This window comes from Ylistrum balloti, unplaced genomic scaffold (assembly GCF_031769215.1).
Source record: "Ylistrum balloti isolate Yb309-2 unplaced genomic scaffold, AGI_CSIRO_Ybal_v1 Utg369982, whole genome shotgun sequence".
In the NCBI taxonomy this organism is placed as follows: Eukaryota; Metazoa; Mollusca; class Bivalvia; order Pectinida; family Pectinidae; genus Ylistrum; species Ylistrum balloti.
In genome coordinates, this window is record NW_026782069.1 from 223,983 (window position 1) to 248,426 (window position 24,444).

Genomic DNA, 24,444 nt, shown 5'->3' on the forward strand with positions numbered 1-24,444 from the left:
CTTAAGGTTACTGTCTATTTTAACGATATTTTGTCAAAATAAAAGATATTTTATTAGCAGCCACAAATTATTCTTCAAAATATATTACGATTTTTTTCTCTTGATTTTAGCAGCGCCCCCTACGTCATTGAAAATAAACTAAAATGGAAGTAGGCGTCAATAGATGAACTTACAGAGTTTAGTATTATCGATAATCTGGAAATGAAGACCCATTTAGAGACACATTTTACACTCAACTAATCGTTTCAATTGTTAATAATGAGACCCACTATTGACTTCAGAGAATGTCTCAAGGATTCGCCGAAGTTCAGGTGAGATGCTATGTTGTGTTGCAGGTGCCCCGATCAGCATCGGTTGCTACTGCCAGCTGTCGTGACTTTTAATTCTCTCTAAATTGACCTTCATTATGTTATCTCTTTAGTTTCAAAGATGTGGGATTGAAAATTATTTTTATATATTCATTTAGTTATACGTTCCCTACCAGAATTACGGAATGAGTAATACCTAAATAACTTCTTTGATGTTTGTAATGTGATCATAACCACTATCGCCATTTAATCATACAATCTACTACAGTATTAAGAGTTGGTAACATCACGACTTATTTGGCTGTGTTCCATACATACTTTGATAATGTTATAATGGAAATTGAACAACATAAATACATCATGAATGTCGATAATTATATCAATCATTACAGCTCTATGTAGATATTAACTACTTAATCATAATATGATTACAGATGGCTGTATAATTCTATACAAGTTAGATGTTTACAGATATGTAACGCTGGTAAAATACTAGTCACAACATACCACTGGCTAAGGAGAACTCTTTAGCTCAATTGGTTGAGTATCATACTAGTAAGTCAGGGTCCCGGGTTCAAATCCTAGCAGAGGCATTGAAATAAATATTGACCTCTGCTATATTGGTCCCAATGTAGGGACTTGGGAATAATACTTAGCATTGTTCCAGCAAACATTGCTTTAACCCTTGGAAACTCAAGTACAAGTTATTTTCTGTAGGGAAAGTATGTAACCCAGGTAAATACTAGCTGCAATATACCACTCAGCTAGAAAGAACCTCTCATTAGCTTGATCAGTTGAGCATCAGAGTAGTAAGCCAGGGGCCCTGGGTTCTAACCCTAGTAAAGATGAAATGAATAATGACCTCTGTTACATATACATATAGTACCTATAGTTATATTGGAGAGACACAGTTCATGTATCTATGTGTCCAATATAGGTAGACATGCAGGTATCTAGCAGGGCTGGAGAGGGAATGAATGAACTTAATTTAATGTCATGAATATTTAAAAGTCAACAAACACATTTGAATCAATGTTTGGGATGTTATAGGAAATTGAGGGCAAAAGCAATGAACTACCAGCTGTTAAAAGGGAAAAAACTAACCAAACAGACATCCATTCCTGCCTCTGTACATCTGCAACCCATGCTGCTTTTAGAGGGAAATGGTATTTTCTCTACTTGTAAAACTTCAAAATTTGAAAAATTAATAAATATGAAAATGCATCTAAATGTTGTGAAATACTATAAACATGATTTAACACTTTACATAGGTGTTTGTAATTTCTGGAATGAGTAATAGGACTATGCTTTGATAAGTCTTGCGAATCTTACTTTCAAAGCAGGGTCATGATCAATTTTCAGTTTGAACTGTAAAGTATTTGTCTGATGATTAACTCTGATAGGTTTACTTATAGTCAGATTTGAAACTTAATTAAGATTTTTGTCTCACTGTAATAAAGGTTTCCTTGCATGGGATAGATTGCTAGGCTTCTTGCCCCATGTGCAAATATTTCACCTTTATTGCTCTGGATGGCAAGTGATGGACTTCCCCTGTGTCATTAATTATGAGGTAGTCACAAGCTTCATTTGCTGTTCCCATGATGATAAATCTTCACTAGACAACATATAGGAGGTTAAATACATATGTATGCTACAGAATCTTTACCTGAAGTTGTCAGATCTGATGCTGTACTGATTTGTCTCCCTTCCCAGACCCAGCTATAAAAAGGAGTTACTTTCTAATTTCTTGTGTTGATGCATCAGATGCAAGATGCAGATATACAGTTTTTAGGTCACCTGAAATGAAATCTCAAGTGACCTATTGTGATCGCCTTTTGTCTGGCAGTGTCTGTCATGTGTTGTCCGTCATAAACAATTGACATTTTCAACTTCTTCTCAATAACCAAAAGGCTTAGAGTGCTGATACTGGGACTCTAACATGCTGGCATGAAGGGCTACCAAGCTTGTTCATATTATTGACCTTGATATACTTTCAAGGTCACCGGTGTCAAATATGTCAAAAGAGTTAGAGATATTGGGCTTGTAGCATGCCTGCATGAGGGGTTACTAAGTTTGTTAAAATTAATGACATTGATCCACTTTCAAGGACACAAGGGTGAAATATGTCAAAATATTTAAAACAACCTCTTCTCAAAAACCAAAAGGCCCAGAGGGAAGGGATATATCTGTTTCATATATAAATATATAGTTCAATTAGATGAGAACATTGTGTATCGTTTAAATATGTAAACATAAAAGGCCAACAAGGCAAATAAACTTGATTATCGCTAACGTTTTCAGGCCATGTCTCGGCTATCTTCAGGCGATTACTTTAATGTCTTGGTAACAACATTATGACGTAATGTAAACATATATATATATACCGTAAATTTCCACGTATAGTGCACACTTTTTCAAGCTAAAACTGTCGTGTTGAGAATGGGGTGCACATTATATGTAGGAACATGCCATTCTTGGGGTTATCATTCCCGAGTTCTGCGTACGCCATATTGGATTACCTCCCTTCAAAAAGTTATATGTAAGAGTCGTCGGTCATTTACGACAGTTTGGAGATAAAAGAAAATAGAATAAATTTCCAATGTTTTAATCATCGGCCATACCGGCTAGCATTATGATGAATATAATTTTTTTTTCGTTTCTCGAATAGTCACAGTCTTACTATTGGTCGCAGCTATAGGCCTCGTAGTGTCTGAAAGTAGATAGAAAGTAAGCAGTGTCGGTCTTCGTAGTCTTCATGACCTGCAGGCACAGTTCTGTTGTACTGACAGCGATCGCATACAAAGTTGGACAGCTCTCTCCATCTCTGGGTGTTTCGCTGTGGCACTTCTGTCAGCCCTTCTGGACAGTGGTTGGGACTTTAGACATTCCTTTTTTTCTTCCATGCCCTGATATTTGACTCTCAAATCTCGAAGTGGCGACCGGCGGCACGAAACCCAAGTCTCTCAGCGTACTCAACGACGTCCAGTTTTTCTTTCGCTGCAAACAATGTTCGCTGTTTCCCCATGTCAAAGTCGGTGTATACAATCTATAATTAAGTACCTTCGAATACCACGGTAGGTACAGATATGGGGACAAAGTAGGATTGAAAATTTGCAGACAGTTAAAACAACATTGTTTTCTGACCAATAGCAGGCGTTTAGCCCATGCCGAGTGTCATCAATTTCCTCATACTCAATGTGTTACCTGTTTAGAACAGTTAATTATCCAATTAGCCAAGCCTTTCATGCTTGTTAAGTCAGGCACCTGTGTGAATTTGTTTACATAAGGTAATTAAATATGTTAGGGTCAGGATGATTGTGGTTTCCTCATTATCAATGGATCAAACCACAACTGTTTCATCACGGTACCAGTTATCAATTAATCTTTCTGTGGAAATTTGTTTTTTTTTAATCTGACTCCAAGAAAGTACCTGCGCATTATACCAGAGTGTGCACTATACCCGCAAATTTACGGTAATATGTACCTTTCAGATTTGTGATTTGATTTCTGATATTGTCGAAGGAAGGTCCTGCCTGGAATTGATTCCTGTCAGGCATTCAGTAGCAATGTGTTTTATATTCCCTGTTCTGTAATGTTGATGTTGGAAATCCTATTGTTGATGGTATTAATATAAACTCCCAACTCAGCCTACATACTTCTGGGTACCCAGCTGAAGAGTAAAGGCCCCTCATATTTGCCCAACTCAGTCACCCTACAGACTCCTGGGTATCCAGCTGATAAGTAAAGGAATCTCATATCCATCCATGTCATAATGAACTGTGTTGGCTTTTCTACCTTAATCCTTCTGCGTATTAACGATTGATGCATTCCAAACATTCAGTTTCAAGTTTTGTGGAAAAGCCAGTATATTTTCATCCTACGTTATAAGTAGTAGAATGGTATTTATATGTGTGTGAAATTGGAATCATTCCAAATGCAAGCTTTAAAATCAAACTTATAAATAAAATGGACAATATAATGCAGCCTGTATGAAAGCAAAACTTCATTTTTCAATCACTAAATTTTTGTAACTTAAGTCCGCAATAAATACAGCTGAAGAAAAACAAGGAAGTGTGTAGGATTGCACATTTATGTAAAATACAAAAAATAACCCAAGTAATTACTTAAATTTGAGCCGTAAACTTTGTAGAAAGGGTTTATTCCAATATTTTCCCTGAAATATTCAAATACATGATCAAGAGATGTTGATAGTGACTGACATGGGGCTGTGGAATCACTTTGTCAGTAATAACATTGTCACAACACTCTTTACCCTACTCTCATTACCCTACACCAATTACCCTACACTCATAACCCTACACCTGTTACCCTACACTTCCAGTTACCCTACACTCATAACCTTACACCAATAACCTACACCTGTTACCCTATACTCATTTACACTCCCAGTTACCCCATTACTCTACACCTGTTAACCCACCCCCATTACCCTACACCCGTTATCCCACACCTGTTACCCTACATCCATTACCCTACACCCAGTATCCCACACCCATTACCCTACACCTGTTACCCCACACCCATTACCCTACACCCATTACCTAACACCCATTACCCTGCACCCATTACCCCACACCCATTACCCTACACCTGTTACACCACACCCCATTACCCTACAACCATTACCTTACACCTGTTACCCCACACCCATTACCCTACACCCATTACTCAACACCCATTACCCTACACCCATTACCTTACACCTGTTACCCCACACCCATTACCCTACACCCATTACCTTACACCTGTTACCCCACACCCATTACCCTACACCCATTACCCTACACATGTTACCCTACACCCATTACCCTACACCAATTACCTTACACCCATTTCCCTACATCTATTACCCCACACCCAATACCATACACCCATAACCCTACACCCATAACCCTACACCCATAACCTTACACAAATTACCCTACACCCATTACCTTACACCCATTACCTAACACCTGTTACCCTACACCCGTTACCCTACATCCGTTACCCTACACCCATTACCCTACACCCATTACCTTACACCTGTTACCCCACACCCATTACCCTACACATGTGAACCTACATCCATTACCCTACACCCATTACCTTACACCTGTTACCTTACACCCATTACCCTACACCCATCCTACACCCATTACCTTACACCTGTTACCCTACACCCATTACCCTACACCCATCCTACACCCATTACCTTACACCTGTTACCTTACACCCATTACCCTACACCCAATACCCTACAACTGTTACCCCACACCCATTACCCTACACGCATTACCCTACACCCATTACCCTACACCTGTTACCCTACACCCATTACCCTACACATGTTACCCTACACCCATTACCCTACACCAATTACCTTACACCCATTTCCCTACACCTACACCCATTACCTTACACCCCACCCATTACCCTACACCTGTTACCATACACCCATACCCCACACCCATTACCCTACACCCGTTACCCTACACCCATTACCCTACACCCATTACCTTACACCCATTACCCTACACCCGTTACCCTACATCCGTTACCCTACACCCATTACCCTACACCCATTACCCTACACCCATTACCCCACACCCATTACCCTACACCTGTTACCCTACACCAATTACCCTACACCCATTACCCTACACCTATTACCCTACACCCATTACCCTACACCTATTACCCTACACCCATTACCCTACATCTGTTACCTTACACCCATTACCCTACACCTGTTACCTTACACCAATTACCTTACACCCATTACCCTACACCCATTACCCTACACCTGTTACCCTACACCCATTACCCTACACCCGTTACCCCACACCCATTACCCTACACCCATTACCTTACACCCATTACCTTACACCCATTACCCTACACCGGTTACCCTACATCCGTTACCCTACACCCGTTACCCCACACCCATTACCCTACACCCATTACCTTACACCCATTACCCTACACCCGTTACCCTACATCCGTTACCCTACACCCATTACCCTACACCCATTACCTTACACCCATTACCCTACACCCGTTACCCTACATCCGTTACCCTACACCCGATACTTATAGATTACAGACAAGACACAGACAGGTTCCATTGTGACATAGAGTGTTAATCATGACCTTTAAGTCACTGATTCAGAGCTACAAGGATTTTAAATAGGAAACAAGTTGTTCTGGCTTCCTGGTTGTAGGTAAACCTGTGTATTATAAAGGATTTTACACTAGATTGTAAAATTTATTTACAATGGTAGTTGTTGATGGGGGCTTTATCAGCCCAATAATATATAGCTGCTGGATATTCCTAGATACTGTACTGTAGTATGAAAACACTTACCCAAGATTATTTTTATACTCTGATCATCAAAATATTTGTCATCACCGGGTTCACCCTGAAATTATAGCATTTAATTTAGCTTTAACTTTAAAACTTTAGACAGTATTTGATTTTGGCCCGACCATTGACCAAAAAAGGAAGAAAAGTTATGCTGTTTAAGTACTTTGTATACAATACTTCAATATTTTATATTATAAGGGTGTAATGTGGTGGGTATAGGGTAACAGGTGTAGGGTAACTGTACATTGTTATAAACAGAGGTATAGGTTTCATCAATAGAAACAGTTGTACATTAGTACACGTATACATACCACGTAATATCAGTAATGATGAAAATGATTATTTAATTTATTTTCAACAAATGCACAATAAAATACACACTGTAGAACTTTAAAACAGAATTAATATCTCGCCCACTGATGACCCAAGAAACATTGATACATGGGACTGATTAGTCATATTGCCTTCTTATCATTGGCTACATTTTTTTTCCCCAAAATTATGATAAACAGGAACTTAAAGTTGCATAATAATAGACTGAAAACTACAATGAATTTGTGATTGAAACATGTACATATACATTTTAGATCAAATAACCGCCAGTTAAGTTCTTCTCAACTCATGATCAGCACCTGAAACAAGCACACATTTTATAGCCCACCAAATTAAGTATGACTCATTATCAACACAATGCCTCTATTTAGGCTTAGTTGTAATGTTGTTATTTGTTTGTGTTTTCAGGACCTCCTTGGAAGGATCCGAGAACGACTTGGAGATCCTAGAAGCACGGCTAGAAAGGGTAAGTTTTTAGAGGTAGTAAATATGTATTAGTGATATTTGGGATGTAAGTCAGGACAACACTGATGATTGTAAGTGAAATTATATTAAAGATTTTTAGCTCACCTGGCCCTTTGGCTAGGTGAGCTTATGCCATAGCGCAGCATCCGTCGTCGGTCTGTTGTCTGTCATCCATCGTCCTTCCGTCTGGTGTCCGTCAACTTTTCATTTAAACAACTTTTTCTGAAACACTGAAAGGCGTAGAGTTATCATATTTAGCTGGAAGGTTCCTTTGATGAAGGCAAACAAAGTTTGCAAAAAGAAATAACCTTGACCCATATTCAAGGTCACAGAGGTCAAATGTGTTAAACCTTTAGCCGACTTCTTTCAAAATACCAGGAGGCCTAGAATCATTATATTTGGCTGGAAGGTTCCTTTGATGAAGCCAAACAAATTTTGCCAAAAAAAATAACCTTGACCCATATTCAAGGTCACAAAGGTCAAATGTGTTAAAACATTTAAATAACTTCTTCCAAAATACCGAAAGGCCTAGTATCATTATATTAGGCTACTATGTTCCTTTTATGGTGTCCTACAAAGTTTGCTAAAAGAAATGACCTTGACCAATCTTCAAGGTCACTGGAGTCAAATGTGTTAAAACGTTTAAACATTTTCTTCTGAAATATCGAAAAGCCTAGAATCAATATATCTTGCCAGTATGTTCCTTTAATGAAGTTCAAGAAAGTAAAAGAAATGACCTTGACCCATAGTCAAGGTCACAAGGGTCAAATGTGTTAAACGTGGAACATATGCACAGATATAGTAATGTTGGTCATAAAGATCCAGGTAAGCGATACAGGCCCTCTGGGCCTCTTTTTCATTTGCAATTTTCATTGACCATTGACAAATCTGAAATCAAAATATCTTAAACGGATCAATTCACGTGACTGCTTACATGATCAGGTGAATGTCAGCTGCATCATTAAAAAAAATTGTGTGTCATTTAAACCCTGTCTCTTTTAAGTTTAGATAATTTTAAATAAAAGTTTCATCTAAGACTTGAAAGGCCCCATTCCTACACCCTATTATTATCATGATCATCATTTAGGTTTGAATAATATCTACAATATCAACAACTGTGGGCAACTTACACATTTACTATTGCAATTTCTGAAGCATAACAATTGTTTTCATCACTCACTGATTTACATTGTACACATCCACTTAGTTTGGGTTTTTTTGTCTGTTATGTCTCTTTTACTATCCTTGTATCCTTCTACAGCTTTATAATAGTTTTGTTGAATTTTGTTGATGTAATCATATTATCTCTCACTGAAGTTGTGTTTGGATCTGCCTATCTTATTACATATGGCTGTCATTTTGAATGTCCTTGGAATAATGACAATATTTCAAGTGCTTGCTGGTACTTATATGGTCACACTGCTAGAGTTGACAATTGTAATACCCTTCACTAGAATACTTGTGTCTCAGTTGTCTTGACTTCAAAGAATTCTTAAAATCTTAAAAGAAGTTCTCAGAAATATCACCAGGCAGATCCCTCACTGATGCAATGTGTGTTACTCATGTCCGCCATATAGGTAAAGTGCTTGACATGACTGATTCATTACTAAGTATGGCAGAAGGGGGACTGGGGCTGGTAATCATTTAATTAATATCATAATAGGACCTAAAATATTAGAAAAGTTGTTATCAAGGTCATTTTAGATTTTTTTTTTAAGTTTGCATTGAGAAATCTTGTAGATCATTCTTTGTCACTGCAACTCTTGTATCATTCTTTGTTTCAGATGGTGAAGCTATGCACTTCGATGATAGAGACTGGCAAGTCTTTTAAAAGAGCAAGCAGGTTTGATTTTACTTTAAAAAAGAATCACATTTCCCATTGATTACTGCATTCTGGTTTAACTTCTGCTCATTAATTAAAGAGTGTTTCACCTTTACTTTTTTCAGCAAAATTCCTGTAACATTTCCACCATGTAAACACCCAAAATCATAATTGTACCCCTCACATATGGGGATGGGAGTGGGATGAGATATGTAATAATCACTTGGTACATGATAACCTTATAGTGAAGAGATCTCACGATCAAACCAATGGACAGAGTTACTTCACATCCATACCATAGCATCCTTCCACCTAGGTCTAAACCTGGTGACGTTTTGGTAGCCAGTGGTCAATATTTAAGGTCAAAGGTCACTGTTGACTACTTTACAAATTTAAAGCTTTCGTGCAAGATATCTCATACCCAGACACAGCAGGAGTCAGAGAGACAGAAAACCTGTCAACCAACCAACCTATCTCATAAACCCCCCCAATTGGTCATCCTCTCAATAGATTTTGATCAGAAGATAAATAGTTCTGGGTATGATTTTATGAATATTGCCTCTGCACTTGTCCATAAGACTTAGTTCACGTTTCTACGATGCTGTGTGTGCCTATCTATCTAGGATTGCTGTTTCATTTAGTGATTATTTAAACCAATGTGTATTAGCTTGTGTGATATAACCTGTTGTGACATCAGGATCAGATGATCACATGATGACTCAAACCCACATGACACCACAAAAGAGATCAGAGATGAAGAACTAACAGTACTTCTTATGTCACAAAGGAAAAAAAAGGTTCTCTGCAATAGTTGCTGAAGAAGTAATTTTTATAAAAAAGAACTGAAGTTTGTTTTCATTTTATTTGTCACTTACTAAATTTAACACAATATTTCCAGTTTGGTTTACCAGATTCTAAAATAAAATATTCTCAGACTCATTTCATAACCACACATGAAAAAGCAAATCCTGTGAAATCCTATAATTACATAAACCTGATCAAAATCCTATAATTATATAACCCTGGTCGAAATCCTATAATTATATAACCCTGGTCGAAATCCTATCATGATAAAATCCTCGCCAGAATCCTATGATTATATATCCCTGGTCGAAATCCTATAATTTTATAACCCTGGTCGAAATCCTATAATTTTATAACCCTGGTCGAAAATCATGATAAAATCCTCGCCAGAATCCTATGATTATATATCCCTGGTTGAAATCCTAAAATTATATAACCCTGGCCAGAATAATATAATTATATAACCCTGGTCGAAATCCTATAATTATATAACCCTGGTCGAAATCCTATCATGATAAAATCCTCGCCAGAATCCTATGATTATATATCCCTGGTTGAAATCCTAAAATTATATAACCCTGGCCAGAATAATATAATTATATAACCCTGGTCAAAATCCTAGAATTATATAACCCTGGTCGAAATCCTATTATTATATCACCCTGGTCGAAATCCTATTATTATATCACCCTGGTTGAAATCCTATAGTTATATAACCCTGGTCAAAATCCTATAGTTATATAACCCTGGTCGAAATCCTATTATTATATCACCCTGGTCAAAATCCTATAATTATATAACCCAGGTCGAAATCCTATAATTATATAACCCTGGTCGAAATCCTATAATTATATCACCCTGCTCATTTATCTAAGAATAATAGTTTCCTCTAGGTGTTATTTAAACAATAAGGTGTTTCCTTCATGTGATTGGCTGTATATAAACATAGAATATTTAGGGAAAAAAAAATTGGTGTTTCAAGAAAACATGATATTAACCAGAAAGTGAAATTAACCAAAATGACATTAAATTGTTTCCACTATAATTACTATTGACTCGACTTATTCCCTTAAATTTATTAGGATTTAATGGAATATCTGCTGTAAGATCTCGGTACTATCTATATCAACTATAACTTTATTTAAAAAAGAACACTTTATTACTTATATTTACATAACCACACAATTTTGGACAACATTTATTAACTGTTAGGTATCCAGTGATATTGAGTGAAGTCCTCATCTTACATGATGTAGTTAACCTTGTCAGGGGAACAGCTAAAACTTGGCAGCAATTAAGATCCTTGTTATGTCACAGCAGAACCATTCACCATTAAAGACTCATCATTACACTATTTTAATGGAATAAATATGGTATATGGATATCGTTCTCAACATTTTCATGTTTTACTTGGTCTTTTTTCAGTGACTTTGTGATTGGGATACGAGACCTGGCCTCTTATTTCAAAGATGATGATCTGATTGTGGTAAGTAAATGAAAAATATTTTAGGGGGTGGAGAGGGGAGAGATTTTTGTCATATTTTTTTTATTTGATCCAAAACTACACTGCATAATGTAAAATTTAGTAATTCTTTGATATCACTTAGTTTCTTTTTTCCTGATTTAACAGAAAAATTATTGCATTTTCAAATTAGACTTTTTATGTGTGTAATTTCTGATGAATGTTTGATTTGAATTATTTGTCATTTTGTTAGATTAAGGTTAACTGGATTATCATACAAATCACAGCATTATTTTCAACTTCAGTGAGTGTGCTAGAAATGTATTCCACAAAACGTGTGTGACAAGGACTTTTGTAGGAAAATTATAAATAGCATGTATCTATATATATATTTGTGGGGAATATAATTAGTCACGTCTTGATAAGTACAAATCATTAATACACCTGTCTATATTTATACCATGAGTGTAAATAGGAGGTGTCTATATACAGATTCCATGTTTATAATTTTCCACATCTAGTTACGTACAAACCATTAATACACCTGTCTATATTTATACCATGAGTGTAAATAGGAGGTGTCAATACAGATTCCATGTTTATAATTTCCCACATCTAGTTACATACAAATCATTAATACACCTGTCTATATTTATACCATGAGTGTAAATAGGAGGTGTCAATACAGATTCCATGTTTATAATTTCCCACATCTAGTTACATACAAATCATTAATACTCTTTAAATAGCATGTGTATATACAGATACTAGAAGTTTAAATAACAGGTGTCTGTAATTGAAACATCAACATCTTGATTTCTTGGTTTTTTTGTGTTATTTACAAGTTGTAGCTAAGCTATGCTAGGCATAATCAGATATATGATAAACATATTGAAAGATTAAGGTTAAAGCTCATCCCTGGGATTATTGCTGAATACATATGACCCTAGTGATAAGAATGGACAATAATTCAATTTGACAGTTAAATTTTGGCTTCATGTTAACACAGGGATCTGCTGTGTCTCTTTCATGTGCAATTTACTCCTTCAAATTTAGTAATAAAAGCACAATTGTGAAAAACAGTTGTTGTGAATTGAAACATCATAAATCTGTTTATTGCTGTTTAGTGGAATTATTTTTATGAGAGTTTAATTCCATATGGAGATCACTGATATGTTTGACTTCAGTTACTGGGTTACCTGTATATGAAGCTTTTCAAGCTTTTAAGTAACTGTGATTGACCTTCATGTAATATTGAAACAAACACGCAAAACACCTATTGAATTCAGATTTGATAAAGTTGGTTTATCATATATAGTATTGTACCATGTTTACTGTTGATAAAGTGTCAGAAGTCAGACTGGTCTTTTCACTTCTCCTTCGCCATCTGTAAAACAGGGCTCCCTATGGAACTGAAATGAAGGCTTAGCCCTTTGGATTATGCAGTGGTAGCTCAGACTTGTGTATCCCAGAAATTGCAACCTCTTTCAACCAATTTTGACCTAAAAAAAAAACTCAATTATATACATGCTGTGACCTCTTTCTACCGACCTTGACCTTGACACCGTGACCTACAGTTATACTGTACACAAAAACCTTTGACATATTCCCTGCTTTCTTAATGCAGGATGATTCGAAAGTGTGTGTAAGTACAGACAGGCTGCTAGTTCAGTTCTAGCTCCACATTGCACCAAAACTTGTGTTTTTAGAATGTCATGTGTACAACAATCTGTCTTGTCTAAATAAGGGAAATCTCTCAAATTTTTTCATTCATTTATATTAGTTATACAATGTGCTATAAATTAAATGATTATTGTTTGGTTTTGATTCAATATCTGATATTCAGATATTGATAGAATAAATTTCTTAATTACATTTTCACAAAACAATTATGAATAATCTCTTCTACATTTTGGCAAAATGTTGATTCGTAAATTGTTCAATTCTTTGTATCGGTGGATATTTATCAAATTTCCCTTGTTTATTTTCTAATGAATTGTACATTAATCTTGTACCATGCATCTTGAGTTTGTTTGGCTTGCTTTTTATCTCTTTTATTGACACAAACATTAAGTATTGTAGATATTTGCACTTGTTTCCTAGGAAACACAATCTCTCGATAGACCTCTCTCATCACTAATGTGCTGTATGCCTGTTGTGTTACAAATGATCAGCTGGTCTTGTAGGATACAGAAATAATGCTGTGATCTAACAATTGTTTTCATTTGTCTCATATCTAGACCTAACTCTTTGAATAAGATTTTTTTTCAAATTTAACACTCAGCCTCTGTGAAGCTTAAATATTACAGATGGGTTGATATATCACACAGAGGTATCAGTAATGGACTCTTTTAGAAAATAATTGGCTAACACTTGCTTAGTAATAACACATTATATTCTCCCATCCCATGCTGCATAGTTGCTAAGATATTTCTGAAAGTTTACCTAAGGATTCCTTTAAATTCTAATTGGTTATAAAGACTTTTTTAGCCAGGATGGTATTGTAGCAGAATATTTGTCATTTGTCTGTCACTTCTGTCTGTCTCTTTCTCAAAGATGTCACCAGTTTGAAACAGGTGCATGGAACATCTATGGGTAAAGGCTCTGAATGGAATTTGAATTGTTTTGTAAATAAACCATTACCTTACTTGGAATTGCAGAAAACTTTTCCGTATTTTGGCTCAGACTTTCATGTTGAAAGTTCTTCAGTTTTTTGTTTTTTTTGTTTTTTTTTTTCTTTCTCTCAAATTTATGCTCAAATTTCTGAAAAATAACTGCAGATCTCTATAAATAAGAAACAAGAACAAGTATTGCTACTAAGTATTTAATTAGAACTAATGGGAGTATTGCTCTAAATAGTTCTTATGTTTACCTTGAAAGTGCTAGGTGATGCACCATTAAAAAATTTTTAAGGAATGTTGTAGAAAAATATCTAAATAGTTTTAAGGATCTTTTAACATAACAAATGTAAGGACTTTAACAAACCATTTTTGTTACCTTGATTCTGACAAGATAACAAAATTATAATCCAAACTCAAAATCAATGAAATAAGGGTAAATATGAACAGAAGAAAACAATAGTCCAACAACCTCGAAGAAATAAAAGGGAAATAGACCAAGTGTTCCAGAAGAGTAAGTGTCTTCTGCTTCATCGGTAACACCCACCATTGAAATCTTGGTCAATCCATATTAGTAATGTTATGTTCCCAAATGAGAGCAAGGTAAATAACTCCTGAACCACCAGGTATACTACTAGATTTAAACTAAATTTAAATAGGTTTCTTTTCCCATCCAATCAATATTCATGTAAGATTTCCTGACGTAAACTGTATATTGTGTATTTTTTGGTAGAAATTTCAAAGTTATAAACAAATGCTACAAATTTGAAATAAAAACATAGTATTTTGTTTGCCTCTATAGCCTGTACTGTTTCTATACAGGGTAAACAATAGGATGGCCACTTCAGGGGGCACATTTCTTGTAGTAATTAAATGTTACACATATTAGAACTAGCTCCCTGATCTTGTCCATCAACATTTTCCAGTAGTATTGCATTGGTAATGCTTTTCTATTTTTAGCCTTACTCGGTGATAGGCTTTCCCCCTACTGTATGCTTGTCTTCAACAATTGAATAAAAATTTAATTGACCACTATTGTTCTCGGTAAACTAGGAATGCATTTAAAATGTCTTTAACTCATAGAGATATGCAGAAATATTTTTTTGAAAATGCATGTAAATTGGTATGATAATGTTTCTGTGTGGTACCATCATACCCAGATAGCTTAATGTTTAAGCATTGTTGACTAATATTGACCTTTAATAAACTAATATGAAGACATCTTCAGTAGCGCCATTCATCGTGGAGTGCATTGTGCTTTAGCTTTGCCATTTTTCCCCTTATATACAGGTTAACAATATATGTTGATAAAATTTTGGCTTGGTAAATCAATTTTAAAAAATGGCTTTGAAATATTTTAAATAGTTGCTTATTAAAGAAATGAACTTTGTTCTGCATCGTAAGCATCCTAACTTCTGTGTAAATACAGGTGAAGTAAACAGTCAAATGTCCACTTTTGAAAATGACTATTCCTTGACTGAATTTGTGTTTGAGGCTAAAATTGCCATTAAATTGTCTAATGTTCTTTATTTTTCAGAATTGTTTGAATAAATTTGCTCATGAGATGTCAGAAATGCTAAAGTATTTTACAGTGAGTATACAGATATATACATAATATTTTTTCAAAATCCTAAACAATCATTTAAGGGATGGAACCACCTACCTTGGATCATCACCTCAAACTACCCAGAATATAAATAAAATCGCCCACATACAATCTACACCTCAAACTACCCAGAATATAAATAGAATCGCCCACATACAATCTACACCTCAAACTACCCAGGATATAAATAGAATCACCCGCCATGGAACTTAATCTCAAACCATCCTGAAAAGGGATAGCACCACTCACCTCTGATCACAACTTAAACTTCCAATCTCCTCAAATCACCCTAAATATAAATAGTATCACCTACCTCCGATCTCTACAACAAACAACCCTGAATAGGGATGGAACCAACCAATTTAAAACTCCAACTCGAACCACCCTTGATAGGAATAGAACCACCCACCTCCAGTCTCTACCTCAAACCACCCTTAATAGGGATGGTACCACCCATCTCGAATCTCCGCCTCAAACCACCTTTAATAGGGATGGTACCACCCACCTCGAATCTCCACCTCAAACCACCTTTAATAGGGATGGTACCACCCACCTCCAATCTCCACCTCAAACCACCTTTAATAGGGATGGTACCACCCACCTCCAATCTCCACCTCCAACCACCTTTAATAGGGATGGTACCACCCACCTCCAATCTCCACCTCCAACCACCTTTAATAGGGATGGTACCACCCACCTCCAATCACCACCTCCAACCACCTTTAATAGGGATGGTACCACCCACCTCCAATCTCCGCCTCAAACCACCTTTAATAGGGATGGTACCACCCACCTCCAATCACCACCTCAAACCACCTTTAATAGGGACGGTACCACCCACCTCCAATCTCCACCTCAAACCACCTTTAATAGGGATGGTACCACCCACCTCCAATCACCACCTCAAACCACCTTTAATAGGGACGGTACCACCCACCTCCAATCACCACCTCAAACCACCTTTAATAGGGACGGTACCACCCACCTCCAATCACCACCTCAAACCACCTTTAATAGGGACGGTTCCAGTGAACTCCTCCCCTCCACTCCCCACCTCAAACCACCTTTAATAGGGACGGTACCACCCACCTCCAATCACCACCTCAAACCACCTTTAATAGGGACGGTACCACCCACCTCCAATCACCACCTCAAACCACCTTTAATAGGGACGGTACCACCCACCTCCAATCACCACCTCAAACCACCTTTAATAGGGACGGTACCATCCACCTCAAACCACCTTTAATAGGGATGGTACCACCCACCTCCAATCTCCACCTCAAACCACCTTTAATAGGGACGGTACCACCCAAATCTTACCTTAACTTGGGGGTGCAATGTTATTTTGACTGAGGTACCACAGCCCATCAGCCATATGTGATCAGTGAGTCTTTTAATTCTTTGATTGTCATAGAGAAATGATTTTCACAAGATTGCACAAAAAAGTCCATTAAGAAAATTGTTTTTGTGAAGAAAAAACTAAAGTAAATATATATTTAGAATTGTGCTCATATGTTTTAATATCTTTGTCCTATTATAGACAGGAATATAGTGTTGTGTATACCTGTCCATTCCCTGAGAATCAAAATCATATCTTGAGAACCTCTTTACAGATTTGGTTCATATTCACCCTATTAGTATAATAACATCATGTTGTACTCCTTATACCGAGATGATCATTGGTCGATGTGCTTTCATGTCTTACAGACATTTCTGGTTATAATACATTGTGATATAAGATTTACTTTTTCTTTCTAACAGATACTTTTGGACCAAGCCAATAGATCTGTGTGTAAAAACCTGACAAATTTTATCAAAAAGTAAGTACACTAAAGCATAGCACAGCTTACAGATGACATTCATGGGTGTTAGTCAGCAAAGCATGTTAGGTTTAATATCAAACTTGCCTTAAGGAACTACAAGCTGTTCAATACTTGTATATATCATTGTCAATATTTATCCTGTTATAAGGGGAGGTAACCTCAATTTGATTGCATTACTGGTATAATTCTTAGCTGTTAGCAGTTCCTGAGCTGGTAATGTACATCTGACTTTGGTAAGGTTTCACTGTAACAATGCCATACAGTGATTAGTCTTATGATATGGGATGATGTAATGTTCAACATGCAGTATACTGTAAATTAACTTATTTAGGTGCTACCAAATTTTATCGCCTTATTTATTTTAACAAATTAGTGAATGATGAATTATTGCTACATAAACAATGTACAGAAATTAGTGCAGTCAAGTTTTAGTGCAATGCATTCAGCAAAATATGTGCTAAAGTAAGATTAACGCTGTAACTTGTACTGTAAGAGTGTTATTTATTGCCTGTCTGTACTGTGTTTGTCATACTGTACTTCCTCTAGCTGGTTACATTTTGTGACACATCATTGGTCTGGTATGTCACAGTTTCACTGATATTGAAATTGCTTTGTATTTCAGTGACATAAAAAAGGTGAAAGATTCGAAGAAAGACTTTGAGAAAATCAGTGATGAATTAGACTCGGCTTTAGTACGTAATGCTGGTGTCCAACGTAGTAAACAGCTAGAATGTGAGGAGGCTGCCAACCAACTCAAGGCTAAACGTTCTGGCTTCGCTCTGGCATCTCTAGATTATGTATTTCAGGTAAGGCTGATGTTTAGTGGGAATCTGTCAGCATCCCTGTCTGATACGTAGGAGAACATCTTTTTTATTGATTTATAAAGAATGAATGGATTTCGGTTTCTGGAAAACATTGTCAACTCTCCATTAACTATCTTGATCATTGTATAGAAATAGAGGGTCATGGTGATGAAAAACCAACCAACTAACAGCTAAAAACTTATTTGTATCAGTATGATGATTTTTGTAAATTTAAAATCATTCGTTGTAAAATTCTTATTTGTGGGGGATTTATATATTCATTGATTTCCTGGGTGATTGATCCATGAAATATTCGTTGATTTCCTGGGTGATCTTTGATCCATGATATATTCGTTGATTTCCTGGGTGATCTTCGATCCATGATATATTCGTTGATTTCCTGGGTGATCTTCGATCCATGATATATTCATTGATTTCCTGGGTGATCTTCGATCCATGATATATTCGTTGATTTCCTGGGTGATCTTCGATCCATGATATATTCGTTGATTTCCTGGGTGATCTTCGATCCATGAAATATTCGTTGATTTCCTGGGTGATCTTCGATCCATGATATATTCGTTGATTTCCTGGGTGATCTTCGATCCATGAAATATTCGTTGATTTCCTGGGTGATCTTCGATCCATGATATATTCGTTGATTTCCTGGGTGATCTTTGATCCATGATATATTCGTTGATTTCCTGGGTGATCTTTGATCCATGAAATATTCGTTGATTTCCTGGTTGATCTTCGATCCATGATATATTCGTTGATTTCCTGGGTGATCTTCGATCCATGAAATATTCGTTGATTTCCTGGTTGATCTTCGATCCATGAAATATTCGTTGATTTCCTGGGTGATCTTTGATCCATGAAATATTCGTTGATTTCCTGGGTGATCTTTGATCCATGAAATCATGTGTCCACCAAATATTCAAATTTAAATTCAGTTTGAGATGATTTATTGTGTTATATTTATCCATGAAATGGAGAGTTCACAAAAAAAAAACCACGAAAATGTATCATTTTTCAGCAAGAGTGTTTCAGAACTATCAGTGTTTAAAAATCATAGTCAAATACTTTCATTTTACAAATCATTTTGAATAAAAGACTACAAGAAAAATAATTATCAACTGATATCTAACAGATACATCTTTGTCAGTTATTGTCTGGCTTGGTCTTAAAAACCAACTTAATATGAACGTAGAAACATGTAGCAGGTTATAACCATAGTTAATTGATTGACAATTTTAAATTTTCAAATTGGAAAGTACAACGATAACAATGTTTTTTCTTTGTTTTTCAGATAAATATTCTTCATTCTAAAAAGAGATTTGATATATTAGAAACCGTAAGTATCTTCAGGAGAAGAATGCAACTTTCAAATACTTTGTTTCAGGTTTATATAAATTCCTTGTCTAATACAAAATTTATTTGAAATTGGAGAACATTTCCCTAATACCAGCACCAAGTATACATTAGAGTTCATGTACTAGATCATAAAATCTTGAAATCTTAAAATCAGCCCAACAAAGTTTGAGATTCATTAAGGACAGTGTATTTATTCACTGACAGCTTCAGTGCAGACAAACCAGTTCATCATCACAATGTAACATTAAGGGCATCAATAGGGATGGACATGCAATCATTGAAATTGACCTCAGAAGGCTTAGTTACAGCTTAGTTACAGCTTAGTTACAATGTAACATTTAGGGCCTTAATAGGGATGGACATGCAATCAGTAATATTGACCTCAGAAGGCTTAGTTACAGCTTAGTTACAATGTAACATTTAAGGCCTTAATAGGGATGGACATGCAATCAGTAATATTGACCTCAGAAGGCTAAGTTACAGCTTAGTTACAATGTAACATTTAAGGCCTTAATAGGGATGGACATGCAATCAGTAATATTGACCTCAGAAGGCTTAGTTACAGCTTAGTTACAGCTTAGTTACAATGTAACATTTAGGGCCTCAATAGGGATGGACATGCAATCAGTAATATTGACCTCAGAAGGCTAAGTTACAGCTTAGTTACAATGTAACATTTAAGGCCTTAATAGGGATGGACATGCAATCAGTAATATTGACCTCAGAAGGCTTAGTTACAGCTTAGTTACAGCTTAGTTACAATGTAACATTTAAGGCCTTAATAGGGATGGACATGCAATCAGTAATATTGACCTCAGAAGGCTTAGTTACAGCTTAGTTACAGCTTAGTTACAATGTAACATTTAGGGCCTCAATAGGGATGGACATGTAATAATTAATACTGACCTCAGAAGGCTTAGTTACAGCTTAGTTACAATGTAACATTTAGGGCCTCAATAGTGATGGACATGTAATCAATAATACTGACCTCAGAAGGCTTAGTTACAGCTTAGTTACAATGTAACATTTAGGGCCTCAATAGGGATGGACATGCAATCAGTAATATTGACCTCAGAAGGCTTAGTTACAGCTTAGTTACAATGTAACATTTAAGGCCTTAATAGGGATGGACATGCAATCAGTAATATTGACCTCAGAAGGCTTAGTTACAGCTTAGTTACAGCTTAGTTACAATGTAACATTTAGGGCCTCAATAGGGATGGACATGCAATCAGTAATATTGACCTCAGAAGGCTTAGTTACAGCTTAGTTACAATGTAACATTTAGGGCCTCAATAGTGATGGACATGTAATCAATAATACTGACCTCAGAAGGCTTAGTTACAGCTTAGTTACAATGTAACATTTAAGGCCTTAATAGGGATGGACATGCAATCAGTAATATTGACCTCAGAAGGCTTAGTTACAGCTTAGTTACAATGTAACATTTAGGGCCTTAATAGTGATGGACATGTAATCAGTAATATTGACCTCAGAAGGCTTAGTTACAGCTTAGTTACAATGTAACATTTAAGGCCTTAATAGGGATGGACATGCAATCAGTAATATTGACCTCAAAAGGCTTAGTTACAGCTTAGTTACAGCTTAGTTACAATGTAACATTTAAGGCCTTAATAGGGATGGACATGTAATCAGTAATACTGACCTCAGAAGGCTTAGTTACAGCTTAGTTACAGCTTAGTTACAATGTAACATTTAGGGCCTCAATAGGGATGGACATGTAATCAGTAATATTGACCTCAGAAGGCTTAGTTACAGCTTGAAGGAAAGGAAAATAAGATGAGTAGGTCTGCCCTTATTTTATACACAAACACCAGTCCAAATCGTCAAACCAACAAATGAAAATGGCCCTGTTCTCAAATCCAAGAAAGAAAAAATATCTGTGAAAATGTTATTTCCAGTTTTCTGAATGTAAGAATAAATATTACAATGTTGATACACTGACAATTTTAGGAATACATGGTATAGAAAGTAGCATAGTTCTACTTACACTGTTAGATAATGTTAGATAATGCTGACGTGTAGCAGAAGATTTATAGAACGCTGAGTGTGAGCAGCTACAGATAAAGATAGAGAGTAGGTTTGGTATTCTGTGTGGAAAATGAAAGCGAATCTGAAGAAGTGTTACCGGTGATTTTTACAGACAAGAAGAAATGTATCAATTTTAATCAAATTATTAACAGTGAGAACCTGAAGAATGAAACATATGTGAAAGATCTTGGTGTCTGACTGACTTCTGCTATGTGTTTTAGTGCCCACATTAATCATACTGTTTCCAAAGCAATGAGAATGCATGGCTTTATAAAAACGTACAAGTTTTCAACAAATATCTGTTTTAAGGTCTTGTCAGGAGTCAGTTAGAATACTGTTGTCAGATCTTGTCTCTTTACCAAACATCTTTAATTCACTAAGTGGAAATCCTCCACTGCAAATATTCACACATCGATTACAATTCCATGTCTTGTCGCTTGTAGACATTTTAATCTTCCTAGCCTCAAACACTGAGGACAAATGTGTGTTTTAGTCCCTGGTCGTAATCTGTGCCAGAAAAGTCTAGTAAACATTAGAAAGTAGTGGTTTCATCAGGATTCTATGCAATTTTAACTCTCTTGATTTTGCACCAGGCTGTGATATGTTTTGTTTATCTCTGGCAGAGTTCAAGGAACAGTTCTATTTTCGTATTTTTTAGTGTGTGTTACATGCAAAACTGACTGTGATATTTCTTACTTGTTATTCATTCTGTAAGTGGGTCTGTAGAATTGGAAATAAACAAATAGTATATCTATATATACTAAGATACAAGGTAGAACCAACACCATAATTCCAGTAGGTGGTTCTGGGTTTCCTTCACCCTTCGGCTGGATACCTGAAGGCATGCAGGGTTATTGTATTGTAGGGTAGATTAATACAAGGTAAACAACAACTTCCAATTATGTTTCTTCAATTTAATATGCTCTTCATCGATATGTTTCACCCTAATCGGGCTTCATCAGGACGAAACTACATCAATTTCTATCCCCTAAAGTATAAAAATTATGGGTGCAACATTTCTATAAATAGTTACTATTTGTCACTATGAATAATTACTTTTGTGACATCCCACCGTAAACGACTGCCATGTGGGATAACTATTGTGACATCCCACCGTAAACGGCTATGCAATATGAGATAACTATTGTGACATCACACCGTAAACGACTGCCATGTGAGATAACTATTGTGACATCACACCGTAAACGACTGCCATGTGAGATAACTATTGTGACATCCCACCGTAAACGGCTGCCATGTGAGATAACTATTGTGTTAATTTACAATCTGTAACATTTGAAAGCTGTTGTGGTTGTTTATCCTTGTATTGATCTATTTATGATAAAATCATCCTTAATTTAATGCCAACCAAACATTTACAATGACATCTTCTTCAACAAATATGCCTGATTTAGTAAATTATTATCTACCAGATGTCATCACATACAAACATGAAATTTCCAGCTCACAAGAATAACATTTGGTACTTTTAACATTGTGTCATCCAACTAGTATAATTCTTCGCAACTTCAGTAAATTAAAATGACATTTTGTATCTAACTTGTGTAATTCAAAGTGACATTTTTCTGTCCAGATGCATTAGAGTAAAGTGACATATTATGTCTAACTTCTGTAATTAAATTTTTCTTTTTCTGTCTAACTGCAGTAGAGTGAAGTGTTCTGTCTAACTGCAGTAGAGAGAAGCATTCTGTCTAACTGCAGTAGAGAGAAGCGTTCTGTCTAACTGTAGTAGAGTGAAGTGTTCTGTCTAACTGTAGTAGAGTGAAGTGTTCTGTCTAACTGCAGTAGAGTGAAGTGTTCTGTCTAACTGCAGTAGAGTGAAGTGTTCTGTCTAACTGCAGTAGAGTGAAGCATTCTGTCTAACTGCAGTAGAGTGAAGTGTTCTGTCTAACTGCAGTAGAGTGAAGTGTTCTGTCTAACTGCAGTAGAGAGAAGTGTTCTGTCTAACTGCAGTAGAGAGAAGCGTTCTGTCTAACTGCAGTAGAGAGAAGCATTCTGTCTAACTGTAGTAGAGTGAAGTGTTCTGTCTAACTGCAGTAGAGAGAAGCATTCTGTCTAACTGCAGTAGAGAGAAGCGTTCTGTCTAACTGCAGTAGAGAGAAGCGTTATGTCTAACTGCAGTAGAGTGAAGTGTTCTGTCTAACTGTAGTAGAGTGAAGTGTTCTGTCTAACTGTAGTAGAGTGAAGTGTTCTGTCTAACTGTAGTAGAGTGAAGTGTTCTGTCTAACTGCAGTAGAGAGAAGTGTTCTGTCTAACTGCAGTAGAGTGAAGTGTTCTGTCTAACTGCAGTAGAGAGAAGTGTTCTGTCTAACTGCAGTAGAGTGAAGCATTCTGTCTAACTGCAGTAGAGTGAAGCATTCTGTCTAACTGCAGTAGAGAGAAGCATTCTGTCTAACTGCAGTAGAGAGAAGTGTTCTGTCTAACTGCAGTAGAGAGAAGTGTTCTGTCTAACTGCAGTAGAGAGAAGTGTTCTGTCTAACTGCAGTAGAGTGAAGTGTTCTGTCTAACTGCAGTAGAGAGAAGTGTTCTGTCTAACTGCAGTAGAGAGAAGTGTTCTGTCTAACTGTAGTAGAGTGAAGTGTT

General features: G+C 36.2%; 1 protein-coding gene across 1 annotated transcript in view; it reads left to right on the forward strand.

Moving 5' to 3' along the window:
- Positions 1-169: 169 nt before the first annotated feature.
- LOC132547836 (arf-GAP with coiled-coil, ANK repeat and PH domain-containing protein 2-like) overlaps positions 170-24,444 on the forward strand; it is a gene marked incomplete at its 3' end in the record, with an annotated part of 68,280 nt that continues 44,005 nt past the window's right edge. The window contains exons 1-9 of the mRNA XM_060211640.1: positions 170-311; positions 7,417-7,474; positions 9,258-9,316; positions 11,525-11,585; positions 13,189-13,206; positions 15,717-15,770; positions 17,550-17,608; positions 18,234-18,417; positions 19,724-19,768. Of these exons, the coding sequence (XP_060067623.1) occupies positions 259-311; positions 7,417-7,474; positions 9,258-9,316; positions 11,525-11,585; positions 13,189-13,206; positions 15,717-15,770; positions 17,550-17,608; positions 18,234-18,417; positions 19,724-19,768 (591 nt within the window). The remainder of the gene's footprint in view (positions 312-7,416; positions 7,475-9,257; positions 9,317-11,524; positions 11,586-13,188; positions 13,207-15,716; positions 15,771-17,549; positions 17,609-18,233; positions 18,418-19,723; positions 19,769-24,444) is intronic.